General features: G+C 58.6%; 1 protein-coding gene across 3 annotated transcripts; it reads left to right on the top strand.

Annotated features, from left to right (window-relative positions):
- Window positions 1-291: 291 nt before the first annotated feature.
- On the top strand, window positions 292-9255 carry LOC116863474 (chordin). Of its 3 annotated transcripts, none has more exons than XM_032850923.1 (23): window positions 292-512; window positions 754-857; window positions 1344-1473; window positions 1619-1747; window positions 1852-1951; window positions 2075-2162; window positions 2524-2665; window positions 2784-2924; window positions 3010-3092; window positions 3169-3316; window positions 3468-3574; window positions 3699-3818; window positions 4445-4601; window positions 4925-5145; window positions 5629-5742; window positions 6065-6337; window positions 6427-6520; window positions 6636-6692; window positions 6981-7084; window positions 7536-7638; window positions 8092-8246; window positions 8417-8516; window positions 8774-9255. In XM_032850923.1, exons 1-23 carry the CDS (start codon window positions 365-367, stop codon window positions 8824-8826), a joined length of 2871 nt encoding a protein of 956 aa, XP_032706814.1. In that variant the 5' UTR covers window positions 292-364; the 3' UTR covers window positions 8827-9255. The 3 variants fall into 3 exon arrangements, 2 of the variants coding, with proteins under 2 accessions (XP_032706814.1, XP_032706813.1); XM_032850922.1 differs by having other exon boundaries at window positions 1341-1473; XR_004381829.1 differs by lacking the exons at window positions 6981-7084; window positions 8417-8516; window positions 8774-9255 and having other exon boundaries at window positions 1341-1473; window positions 8092-8202.
- Window positions 9256-12948: the final 3693 nt, after the last annotated feature.

Below are 12948 nucleotides of genomic sequence, written 5' to 3'. Positions count from 1 at the left end.
GGACCCCCCGGGCTCAGCCCGGCCCCTCGCCGAGCTGCCGCCGCCGCCCCGTTTGCTGAGGAGGAGGCCCCCGGCCGGGGCGCCGGGCGCGGGGCATAAAACGGGCCAGAGCTGGCGCCCAGGGCACTAGAGCCGCGTACGGCCCGGGTCAGCGCCCGCCCGCCCGCGCTCCTCCCGGCCGCTCCTCCCGCCCCACCCGGCCCGGCGCCGACTCCAGCCGCCCGACGAGCCCCTCGCCGCACTGCCCGGGCCCTGGCCCCGGCCCCCTCCCGCCGTACCGCCCCCGGCCCGGCCTCCTCCCACCTCCCTCCTCCCTCTCCTGCTCCCTCCTCCCTCCCGCCTCCCCAGCTGTCCCGTTCGCGTCATGCCGAGCCTCCCGGCCCCGCCGGCCCCGCTGCTGCTCCTGGGGCTGCTGCTGCTCGGCTGCCGACCGGCCCACGGCACCGGCCCCGAGCCCCCCGCGCTGCCCATCCGGCCCGAGAAGGAGCCGCTGCCCATTCGGGGAGCGGCAGGTAGGTGGGCGCTCCGGGGGACGCGCGGGCACAGAGTCCGGCTCGGGGCAAGTCTGCGCCCGCCCGGAGGGGGCGCCGGGCGCAGGTGGCTCAGCGCGGCGGGCGGCCAGGCGGGTTGGGTGGGGGTCGCGAGGCGCGTCGTGGGGGGTTGGTGGGGGGACCCAGGGCCCGGCCGACAGCGCCCAAGGCTGGCACACCGCAGGAGCGGAACAGCGGCCGCCAGCCAAGCCCGTCCCCGCAGGCTGCTCCTTCGGCGGGAAGGTCTATGCCTTGGACGAGACGTGGCACCCAGACCTAGGGGAGCCCTTCGGGGTGATGCGCTGCGTGCTGTGCGCCTGCGAGGCGGTGAGTGAGCCCGAGTGCCGTGGCCGAGGCCTTTGCGGGTGGGGGAGCGCTGGGGTCCCGGGATGTCGGAGTGGAGTCGGAGATGCTTTGAGAAAACAGCGAGTCTGCAGGTATTTGGGATATGTAGCTCTATGGAGATACATATCTGTATATCCATATGTATTTTTTTCCTGGCGGAGAAAGTTGGGAGGAAGCCCCCCTTCAAGTCTCAGGTGCTGACTGCTATTGATCGCCCACTATGTGTCAGGCTCTTTTGCCAACGGTTTCTCTCTCTCTGAACTCCTAGAATAATCCCACTAGATGCACACTGTGACTTCCCCCATTTCCCAGATAGAGACCCTAAGGCCCAGAGCGGTTGGCAGTTTGTCTAGGGTCACGCGGCTTGTAAGAAGCAGAGAGGTCTGACTCCATGGGATGACTTGCTCTCATCCCGCGACCCTCCCCATCTGGCACTCACTCGGTTTTCCCCGTCTTCCCCACAAGCAGCCTCAGTGGGGTCGCCGAGCCAGGGGCCTGGGCAGAGTCAGCTGCAAGAACATCAAACCCGAGTGCCCAGCCTTGGCCTGCGTGCAGCCTCGGCTGCTGCCCGGACACTGCTGCCAGACCTGCCCCCAGGGTAAGACCCACTCCCTGGTGAGGGGGGGGTGGCCGGGCAGTGATACTTGGTCCTGAGCCAGCGGCTGGGGCGGACGGAGCAGACGAACGGCCAACTGGCCCTCCTCGTGCCCAGCTGAAGCCCGGGTTTCCCACTCCGGGCTTAGAGCACAGCAGTCCTGAGAAGCTGCCAACGGGCCTGGCCTTCGAGTATCCCCGGGACCCAGAGCACCGCAGCTATAGTGACCGCGGGGAGCCGGGCTCTGTGGATCGGGGGAGAGGAGATGGACACACGGGTAGGTGTGGGCCAGGCAGGAACTGGAACTATAGTCGCCCCCCCCCGCCCCCCCGCTCCTTGGCTGCAGCGGGTGACAAAACTCCGGACATCTTTTCCTCGCAGACTTCGTGGCGCTGCTGACAGGACCTAGGTCGCAGGCTGTGGCACGAGCCCGGGTGTCTCTGCTGCGCTCCGGTTTGCGTTTCTCCATCTCCTACAGACAGTGAGAAAGGGGAAGGTGGGAGGAAGGGTGAGCTGGGGACTGGGGAAGGAGAGTTGGGAAAGGCCGGTGGAGCAGTTCCTGGCCCAGGCTCAGAACCCATGCTCACCGGACCCTCATTCCCAGGCTGGACCGCCCTACTCGAATCCGCTTCTCAGACTCTGCCGGCAGCGTCCTGTTTGAACACCCTGCTGCCCCCACTCAAGATGGCCTGGTGAGATGATGCCATTTACTAGTGCTTATCCAGTCTGGGCGCTGTACTGAGAGCGCGCTCTGCATTGTCTCTTTGGGTTCTCACTGCAGCCCCGTGAGAGGAAGGCACTGACATTATGATGCCCATTTTACAGATGAGGGAAACTGAGACTCAGTAGCAGAGTATGCTTTGCACAAGGTCACACAGCCAGTAAGTCGCTGAGCCAGGATTTGGACCCCAGCATCTGGCTTCAAGGCCCCTTCTTAAGCTTCCTAGGAGGGCACGGGGCTCCTTCGCATATTCCTTCTTCACCAGAGCTGGTCTCTCAGCTGGCCTGTGTTGCGTAAGGTCTGAGTGGGGCCTTCTTGTCTCTCTGCTCCAGGTCTGTGGGGTGTGGCGGGCAGTGCCTCGGTTGTCTCTGCGGCTCCTTAGGGCAGAACAGCTGCATGTGGCGCTTGTGACGCCCAGTCACCCCTCGGGGGAGGTCTGGGGGCCTCTCATCCGGCACCGGGCCCTGGCTGCAGGTGAGGGGAGCACAGAGCCCCTGGACATGAAGTTCTATGTCTTCTGTATCCCCAGGAATAGAATGGGCTGAGGAGGGGACTTCCTGATGGGCTCTCATGGTCCTTCCTTCTCTCCCAGAGACCTTCAGTGCCATCCTGACCCTAGAAGGCCCCCCACAGCCTGGCATAGGGGGCATCGCCCTCCTCACACTCAGCGACACGGAGGACTCCTTGCATTTCTTGCTGCTTTTCCGTGGACTGCTGGAATCCAGGAATGGGGGTGAGTGGGATGGGGCAGGCCATGTGAGGAGTGGAGGGAGAGCACCGATCCCTCAGAGGCCTCCTCACATGTGTGGCCCTTGCAGGACCGGCCCAGGTGCCCTTGCGGCTCCAGATTCTATACCAGGGGCAGCTACTGCGAGAGCTCCAGGCCAATGCCTCAGTCCAGGTGAGTGAGGGTCTGGCTCTTGCTGCCACCTGCTCTGGCCTCTTGCCGCACTAGCTACACTTTGCTCTGTTCTCAGGAGCCAGGCTTTGCTGAGGTACTGCCCAACCTGACTGCCCAGGAGATGGACTGGCTGGTGCTGGGAGAGCTCCAGATGGCCCTGGAGAGGGTGGGCGTGCCAGGGCTGCGCATTGGTGGACACATCGCTGCCAGGCAGAGCTGCGATGGTGAGGCGGGGTGGGCCCTGGCACCCTGGGCACACGCCACTGACAGGCACAGACACGTGGCCAGGGTGGGTATGGGAGGAATCCTGGGGGCTGGGGAGGGATGAACAGCCATGGGGCAAGCCGACCTCCACCTTTCTGGTCCCCCCTGCAGTCCTGCAAAGCGTCCTTTGCGGGGCGGACGCCCTGATCCCAGTTCAGACGGGGGCAGCCGGCTCAGCCAGGCTTACACTGCTGGGAAATGGCTCCCTGATCTACCAGGTAAGAGTCAGCAGCTGCCTGAGATGGAGGGCAGCAGGGCGGGGTGGGGCTTCGGCCTGCACTGTTCAGGCCTCCAGCCTTCTCTGCCACTCCAGTGTGCCCTCCCCTACTGTGCCCCCCCCAGGTGCAGGTGGTAGGTACAGGCAGTGAGGTGGTGGCCTTGACCTTGGAGACCAAGCCTCAGCGGAGAAACCAGCGCACTGTCCTGTGCCACATGGCCGGACTCCAGCTGGGAGGACACACAGTGAGTGCTGTCTGCAGAGCCAGGCCACGGGCCGTGCCCAGGAGCTAACAGCTCAGGGGTGTGCAAAGCCAGGTTGGATGAGCGGGGAGGTTCAGAGTCAGTCACTCACTAACAGGTTCTTTCATGGACGCATTGATTCCCTGGGTACATTTTTAGGAAGACTCAGTCTAGGGACTGGGATACAAGGAAAATCAGATGTGCCCCTGTCCTCAGCCATGTCACATCAGATGGGAGGCAGAGTTGGCTAGGGAGACCATGTCATTAGAGATGTGATAGTGAGTGCCACTTACCGATGCTTTCTCTGTGCCACATACAGCACTGATTGCCTTCCTTGTATGATTTTTGATCCTCACGGTTCCCATTTTACAGATGATGAAGTGAAGGATCAGAGAGGTTAAATAACTCTTTAAGACTTTTACATAGGTAGGAAGTGGTGGAGGAGGGACTCAACCCGGGCTCACGAGGTGCTTATCCAGTTACGCATGAATGTTGGGTGTAACATGGGGCACAAAACACGGAAAGGCATTCAGAATCTCGGGCTTGTGTGAAAGCTGAGGAGGGCTTCATCTGGAACCTGGCAGGCTGCACTTAGGGCTCTCATCTTTCCTTGCCCCTGCCCCTCACAGGCTGTGGGTGTCTGCCCTGGACTTGGCGCCCGAGGGGCTCATATGCTGCTGCAGAATGAGCTGTTCCTGAACGTGGGCACCAAGGACTTCCCAGATGGAGAACTGCGGGGGCACGTGTCTGCCCTGCCCTATAGTGGACATAGCGCGCGCCATGAGAGTGAGTGCCCCAGGGCTTCGCCTGCCCTCTGGTGTCCTCAAATCTGGGACTTGGGTGCCAGGGGGCCAGAGCCTGGTGTGTCTTTCTCTGTGCCTGAGCCCCTGGCTGGCATCTGGAGAAGGTGGGGGTGTAGATGGTGCCCCTGCTGGGAGACCCTCTCCATGGCCAGGACGCAGGGGTCTAAAACTTGCTGCCCCCCAGCCCTGAGCCTATGGACAGTGTCTGCCAACTTGTGGAATGAGCGTCAGGGGAAGACGGGGACGAAGGGAGTGGCTGCTGTAGGCTACCTCCTCATCGCTCACCTCTCCTCTGTCTGGATCCAGCACTGCCCGTGCCCCTGGCAGGAGCTCTGGTGTTACCTCCTGTGCAGAGCCAGGCAGCAGGACATGCCTGGCTCTCCCTGGACACCCACTGTCACCTGCACTATGAAGTGCTGCTGGCTGGGCTTGGTGGCTCCGAACAGGGCACTGTCACTGCCCACCTCCTCGGGCCTCCTGGGATGCCAGGGCCCCAGCGGCTGCTGAAGGGATTCTATGGCCCAGAGGTGAGGACCTGGTGGGGGAGGTAGCTTCGAAAAGATCTGCGTTTTTTGTTTTTTTTTTTTAAAGCATAGAAGTGCAGGCCTGTGGCTGGTGTGGGGGGTGGAGAGCAGGTAGCCTGGTATGGCAGAGCTGACCTGGGCTGGGAAGTCAGAAAGCCCTGGCTATGAGTTTGACTCAGCCTTTTAGTATCCATTCACCTTCCTACGTCCCTCTCTGGCAGGATCTCTTGAACCTCCAGGGGAGCAGGTCCTCCCCGAATGGGGGTGGGCTGCGGGGACTTGGAGTCAGAGACCCCGCAGCCCACCCCCATTGAGGGGGACCTAGTCAGAGACCCAGCTTCTGAGCTCCACACCACCGCTAATGGGCTGCACTTCCCGGAAGACCTTATTTCACCTCCCCTTGTCTCAGTTTCTCATCTGTGAACTGAGAAGGGGAGGCATAGCTCCAGAGCGCCTTGTTCCCGCCCCCTCTCCTGTCTCTTGCAGGCCCAGGGCGTGGTGAAGGATCTGGAGCCTGAGCTGCTGCGGCTCCTGGCCCAGGGCACGGCCTCCCTGCTGATCACCACCAAGGGGAGTCCCCAAGGGGAGCTCCGGGGGCAGGTGGGCAGGCAGCATGGGCCGCTGGGGTGGGTCAGAGTTGGGCAGGCACTGTGTGTTCTTGCCTGAGTCACTCACTCTCTCTGAGTCCTGGGGGTGGTGGTGTCACGTTCCCTGGCTGGTTGGGAGGATGAAGCCTGACAAGTGTCAACAACAAGGCTGGCAGCAGCTTACCCTGTCCCTGGTTGCTGGGGGGAGATTTCTGGTGCTAATAGCATCTTCCCAGGGGTACTCAGAGGTCGAGGTGGCTTGGGCAGGTGGGCTGGCCGCTGGTGGAGATGCGAGGGGGAGCCCGGGCGCTGCCTCAACCCATCTCTCTTCCCAGGTGCACATCGCCAACCAGTGCGAGGTAGGCGGCCTGCGCCTGGCAGCGGAGGGGACTGAAGGAGCGTGGGCGGCCGGGGCTACCAATGCAGCAGCCGCGGCACTGCCCCCACTGCCCGCTGTGCTGGGCCCAGAGGCTCCCACGCCAGCCAAACCAGGCAGCCCCGGGCGCCCGCGAGACCCCAACACCTGCTACTTTGAGGGGCAGCAGCGCCCCCATGGGGCTCGCTGGGCGCCTAACTATGACCCCCTCTGCTCGCTATGCACCTGCCAGGTAGGACGCAGCCAAGGGCGCACTGAGAGGTCTGGGCTCTGGGGCAAGCCAAGTCCCAGTCAGTCCCCCACCCAACCCTCTCTTTGCAGAGACGCACAGTGATCTGTGACCCCGTGGTGTGCCCGCCGCCCAGCTGTCCCAGCCCGGTGCAGGCACTGGACCAGTGCTGCCCTGTGTGCCCGGGTGAGTGTCCCACCTGAGTGGAAGGGGTAGTGGAAGGTCCACCGTGAGGGATGAGGCCTCTGGGGAGGGAAGGGGTTGGCCATTCTTGGCCTTCACTATTTCTTTGGCCCCACAGAGAAACAAGATGTCAGAGACCTTCCTGGGCTCTCCCGGACCAGAGACCCTGGAGAGGGTGAGCTGGGAGTCTGGTGCAGGGATGGGGAAATCCAGTGGAGCTGATGGGTGGGACCAGGAGGGGTACTAAAGAGTGAGAACATATATGGGAGTGAGTAGAGGGAGGCTGAGGGGCGCAGATTCCAAAGGACATCTGGCAGGCTTCATTAGAGTAGTTGGTCTGCAAGTGGGCCCTGGGGTCAGATTAGTGTGGGGCTGGCCCGAGACTCCAGCCTTGATTGTGGACCCAGCCAATGAGCTCAGTACTCATGGCAGCTGGGCACTGTTCCCCCCCCACACCCCCTAGGCTGCTATTTTGATGGTGACCGGAGCTGGCGGGCAGCGGGTACCCGGTGGCACCCCGTCGTGCCCCCATTTGGCTTAATTAAGTGTGCTGTCTGCACCTGTAAGGTATGGCCGCCCAATCCTATCTGGTGCCATAACCCAGCAGGGGCTGCAGAGATGGGGAGGGGGCTGCTGAAAGAGGAAGGCCCAGCCTTGGTGAGGAAGGCTCAAGGATGAAAACACTAAGAAAAGTCCTTTGAGCTTGGAGAGTCAGCTTCCTGCAGGAAAAGGGAAGGGCTGACGTGGGGGTGAATTCTGGCCCTTCCTGCTGACTTGCTCCGTATAGCCCTGGCCTTTTCTGTACCTCCCTGAACTCCCCTTTCCATTCCTATAAGCAGATAGGGGAGTGGCTGCTTTGAGGGGCTGCCATGAGCATTTGCATTCAGGTGTAGAAAGCACCAGTCCAGGCCTCTGAGAAGGGCCATGGAAATACGACATCTGAGGGATGGAAGAGGAGAGGGAGGAAGCAGGAGGCTCCCCTTCCTTTCTGACACCCTCCCTCAATGGATCCCTGCAGGGGGGCACTGGAGACGTCCACTGTGAGAAGGTGCAGTGTCCTCGGCTGGCCTGCGCCCAGCCGATCCGTGCCAACCCCACTGACTGTTGCAAACAGTGTCCAGGTGAGGGGGGTGGGCACTGAGGCTTTCCTTGGCAGGTGAGGTGCTTCACTGCCTTGTCCTGGGTGAGGGGGTGCGTGGTGAAGGCGGATGGAAGGGACTCCTCAGTTAATTCAGCATTTACTGAACCCTGTGTTGTGCCTAGCCTGGGGCCAGGGCTCTAAATGCGTTTGGAAAGAATGTGCATGGGTTTATTAGTGGGCTGTGACGGGGTTCCGGTTACTGCCCCATCCATCCATCCTCCCTCCCTCCCTTCCCCACTTCAATCCAACTATCCAATCATCTATTCATCCTTCCTCCCATACATCCATCTTCTCATCTAAATTTGTCACCTTCTAAGTACCAGAAACTGCTAGGTGTTGGAGATTCAAAGACAAATAAAACCTGGGTCGTCCTTGCAGAACTCACATCTGCTGAGCTCTTCCTCCCTCCCTCCCTCTCTCTCCCTTCCAACAGTGGGGTCAGGGGCCCACCCCCAATTGGGGGACCCCATGCAGGCCGATGGGCCCCGGGGCTGCCGTTTTGCAGGGCAGTGGTTCCCAGAGAGCCAGAGCTGGCACCCCTCGGTGCCCCCCTTTGGGGAGATGAGCTGTATCACCTGCAGATGTGGGGTGAGTGGAGAGTGTGCTTTGTGTGAGGTGGGCAGGGGGGGCCTGGCCTAGAGTGGGGAGACCTTTCCGGGGAGGGCAGGCTCCTGGGAGTGGGCTTTCCTGAAGAGGCTGAAGGCTGCTGTGTCCCTGTGCCCCTGGGTACCCTCAAAATCTGCTCTGTTGTGCACCAGGCAGGGGTGCCCCACTGTGAGCGTGATGACTGTTCATTGCCACTGTCCTGCGGTCCAGGGAAGGAGAGTCGCTGCTGTTCCCACTGTGCACCCCGGCGGCGTGAGTGAGGGGGCTGTTGGTGGGCTTGGGGAGGGAAGGCAGCACCCCCCGCCGCCAGGGAGGGAAGGTGGCACCTGCCCCCTGCCAGGAGACGCACCATCTGCTTCACCAGTGTCCTTCCATTCCACCACAGGGCAGCCTTGGACTTGGTCTTAACTACTCTTTCTTTACAAACGAGATTTCTGAAGCCCAGAGGAATTAGGCAGCTAGACTAAGGTCACAGAGCTCCAAAATTTACTCCCTTCTGTCTCCGGCAGCCCCAGAGACCAGGACAGTTCCAGAGCTGGCGAAAGAAGCCGAAGGCTCCTAGGGAGCAGCCGGAAGGCCGCCTGACCAAGAGGACGGGGCCTGGGCTAGGGGAAGGACTGGTGCCAAGGACCCTGCATTCTCCTATGGGAAACCCAGTGCCTTTGGCCCCTCTTTTCTGCCTCTTCTCCCTCCCCCCACTACCTCTGGTAACCACACCTCCACAAGGGGAAGGGGCAGCTAGGGAAGACCAAGGCCACAGCCACTCGGACTCCCGCCCTGTCACCTTCCAGCCTCTGCCTTGGAAACCCACCTCCTTTCTTTCTGTACATAATGTCACTGGCTTGTTGGGATTTTTTAATTTATCCTCACTCAGCACCAAGGGTCCCCCCACTTCACTCCTGCTGCCCCTGAGCTGAGCAGAGTCATTATTGGAGATTTTTGTATTTATTAAAACTTATTATTTTTTTTTTTCAGTCTCAGGGTAAAAGTCGTTTCTTTGTGACCAGGGACCTGAGTGGAGAAGGTCTGAGAGTGGGAGCCCTGGCTCCAGGGGCTTCCCTCTGAGAGAAGCCTTGGGGAGCATGAAGAGACCAGAGAGGGAGAGGGGTGGCACAGTCGCTGGCTGGCCCAGATGCTGCAGTGGGGCTTGGGACTGTCGCTGAGATGGACCAGAGCCTCAAGAACTCAGGCAGCCTGACACAAATGTGGTTTCCCCTGGCCTACCCGTAGATGGCATTTTGCTGACCCCGTGTTTTAAGTGGCTCCAAAGAGAGAAACAAAAGTACCACCAGCCTCTATCTTCTTTGTCTCAAGGGAGGCAACTACACCCCTGTTATTCTTTTCTGTAAATGAATTGTGTTCCAGACCAGTTTGGGGGCAAATCTGGATCAGAATGGACTGGAATCAGCCTGATCTTGTTCTTGGCTGAGCTTATCTTGGGACCAAGTGCTGTAGAGTAGGATAGGACCCCTCCCCCCACCTCCCCTTCCTGCCATCGGCAACCAGACATGCCCGCAGAGCTGGGGTGAGGGAACGAAGGGTGTCAGGATAGAGAGCAAGCAATGTATGTATCTGCAGATCTATCTTCTATATAAACGATGCAGGATAAAGTGAGTATGGCATTTTATGACCTAGTTGGGTATTGGGAAAGGGCGATCATAGCCTTCTTGTCCAGGGTGAGGTGTGCCCTATGTGCTTAAGAAATTATTGTCTTCACCCAGGGAAGCTCCAGTTCTGTTAACTAGCTGAGTTACTGAACCTTCAAGAGTCCTTGTTTGCTTTCTGTAAAAGTCCTATCTCCCTCACAGGATTTGATCAGAGCCTGTGACTCCCGCAGCTCTGTGCCCGGCAAACATTAGCAGGAAAGGCACTGTGACTGAGGTAGGGTTCCTGGAGCTGGTCTGGAAGGCAGGGAGAAATCTGGGGAAGAGTCTGGCCAAGGGTTTCAATTATGAGATATTCTGCTGAATGCCCAGGGGTACGGGGGAGGCTGGTGGGAGACGAAGGGACGATAAGGATGGGGAAAACTGGTCTCAGGCCAGAGCCCTGGCTATCCCAGGCTGTCCCAGATCCCCCTCACAGGAGGATTGTGAGGGTCAGATCGGGAAGACGAAGCAGCAGGGTTGGCATGGGGCTGAACACAGGGAACAAAGCATGGGGCCAGGTGTGGTGGGACGGAGGCATTTGGCCCGGAAATGGATGTGCTGATGGTATTGTTCTCCGTGGAGAGGGAGTCTTGAGGAAAGAAGGGTTGAAAGGAAATTTTGATCCTTCGATTTGACATGAGTTTGCTACCGATGCTCACAAGACCGGAGGGAGGGCAGAGGCAGTGAACATCCATAGGGTGGCTCGATAGGCTTGCCCCAGGGACCCTGACCCGCAGGACCCATCGGGGCTTCAGAGCCATGTCACGGGTTGGCAGCCAGGGGCCCAGGCAGAGCGGTGTTCTCCTCAGACAGCAGTTCCTGAAGCACCCCTTCCATCATAGCCTGTGTTCTGCCCAAGCCTGGCTAGTCCCCAGGCCTTGCTGAGCCCCAGGAAGGTGGTGTGGTGACCACAGAAGGCCAGCCCTGTGTCTGAGGAACGCCTCAGGCAGACGGGAAGCCCTGACCTGCGGAGACCTCAAGAGGGCACCCCAGCCATTCCCCTTTAGGCAACCGCACAGACTCAGAGCCCTTTGTCTTTCAAACTATAACACCTGAGGAGAAGCCCATTTTCCTGGGTAGCCTGTGTCCGTGTTTCAGAGCAGCTGCTGGTAGGATTTACAGTTTGATCTCTCACCATGGGTCAGTCAGGCCTTCCGCTTTGCCGAGGGTTTGACAGGGCCTTGGAGCTAACAAGAGATGGAAAGTCGTACATGGTTGTGGGGCGGGGGTGCTCTGCGTGGCCAGGGGAGGGATGGACGTGGTTTGGACACATCTGTTTTGTGAGGAGAAAATGCCTTCATGTACAGCCCTCCACTTTTCCACTTCTGACTTCCGCTTTTGACTGGACTTGAATGGTGGCTTGTGCCGGCTGTGGTGACACATCTGGCATCTTTTTGTGTCACATCCAGATTTTGGGGTCAGGTGAGGAACTAGCGCATGGTGGCACTGCCGGCAGCTGCTGCTCCTCTTTGGGGCCAAGTCTCTGAGGAGTGTCTATGCAGGTATTTGAATAATTGATGGTTATGACTTAGGAGCCCAGTTTCCAAGCCCTGCCAGTGGACGCTTGAAGGTGTCTTGGTTCCCCGGAGGGCGGAGCAGCGCCTCCTGGGCATGGGGAGTCTGGGACCTACTGTCCTTCCATTTGGGCATCATTTCTGTGAAAGCCCTCATTCCAGAGAAGAACCAGTTGCCTTCAAAAAAGTTTCAGAACAACCATTTTAATGCGTTCCACCTCTTTTTATAAAAATAATGGGAAACAGAAAAAATGTGACTCTGACACAGTGAAAGTGGCAGAGGGGGAGGGTTCATAAGTCATAAAGTCAGGATGAGGAGGGAACTCAGCAGGTGGGCCGGAAGGGACCCAGTTTAGCTCATCATATTCTAGGTAGTCAGAGACAGTGTGTGCAGGAAAAAAGCATAGGAATGCACATGGACTATCAGAAATGGATTGTTAAAGATGACGAAAGGATCGTACACCTGAAGCGGATAGAATGTCGTGTACCAGTTATAATTCAGTTAAAAAGAAAACAACAAATGGGGCAGGAATTCTGAAGGGATTGTGTAATGATTATGTTCTGAGGGTGGAACTGCCCCCTTATAACCCTGTGGGTCTTTGATATATGTTTTCATGAACAAAAGGAGCTGCCAGAATTACTTTTATTCATCACAGAAGTAAATCATTGTGAACAATCATGGTAACACATATATGTAAGGAAGAAAGAAAAATTCACCTGTTAGAAAGAATTTCAACCCCTGGGTAACTTCTCTTTAAAAATCCCCCTGGGTGTTTTTTTAAGTTTTAGTTTGCCCTGCCCCCTCCCTGGGTCCCATCCCTGCAGCACGTCTGTCCCCATTTGTGAAATGACTGATGACTGTCCTTAACCCAGTGGAGGGTATTTGTATGATAACCTCTGGAGCTGGAGCACAACTAAATTTGCACAAATAGGGAAAGCAGGAGATTGCATTCAAGGGAAATATGACCCTTTGCATTTAAAATGCCAGGGGAGGCAAAAACCAGAAATTCTGAAAAAAATCCTCACCAACTCAGAGAACTTGGCAAATTGGCATTGGGTGATTTGATCTTCAGCAAATTGATTAGAGCCCACCAGTGGGGTCCCAGCTCCTCAGCGGATGGGTATTGAGTGGGTCTGAAGGTTATCCCATCCTCATGTGGGCAGCGGAGGTTGGCCAGTGGACCTGTCTCCTGGCTGGCCAGGGCCCCAGCTGTGCCTTGGGAGGAGTCATTCCCCATGTTTTCTTGTTCTCTTGCCTTGGCTGGGCTGGCTTCTTGGCTGAGATGTAGCCTTCTCCTCTTTTGGAATGCCCTGTGCCTGGCTGAGTCCTTGGTCCTTCTGCAGGGACAGAGACTCCTCACTCTTCATTTGTGTGGTGGGACCGGGGCGGTGGGGGAGGGGGGAGGTAACAGGTAATAGTGGAAGGGGAGCTGCCAATGAGCACCCCACTGAGTCACTCTCCACTGAGGGGGAGGGTGGGGGGGCGGATCTGCATCTGTGTTTAGCTCGGGTGCTAGGAAGATG

This window comes from Lontra canadensis, unplaced genomic scaffold, assembly GCF_010015895.1.
Source record: "Lontra canadensis isolate GAN:19392208 unplaced genomic scaffold, GSC_riverotter_1.0 scaffold1297, whole genome shotgun sequence".
NCBI lineage: Eukaryota > Metazoa > Chordata > Mammalia > Carnivora > Mustelidae > Lontra > Lontra canadensis.
Note: the sequence above shows the minus strand (reverse complement) of the source record. Positions and strands in the feature narration are given on the sequence as shown.

What these genes read in the sequence shown, in the direction of transcription:
- LOC116863474 (XM_032850922.1), top strand. Translation starts at nt 365, where the DNA reads ATGCCGAGCCTCCCGGCCCCGCCGGCCCCGCTGCTGCTCCTGGGGCTG. An exon ending in CCCCCACTCAAGATGGCCTG is followed by an intron (nt 2,163 to 2,523) that starts GTGAGATGATGC and finishes TCTCTGCTCCAG; the next exon opens with GTCTGTGGGGTGTGGCGGGC. An exon ending in AGGGATTCTATGGCCCAGAG is followed by an intron (nt 5,146 to 5,628) that starts GTGAGGACCTGG and finishes TGTCTCTTGCAG; the next exon opens with GCCCAGGGCGTGGTGAAGGA.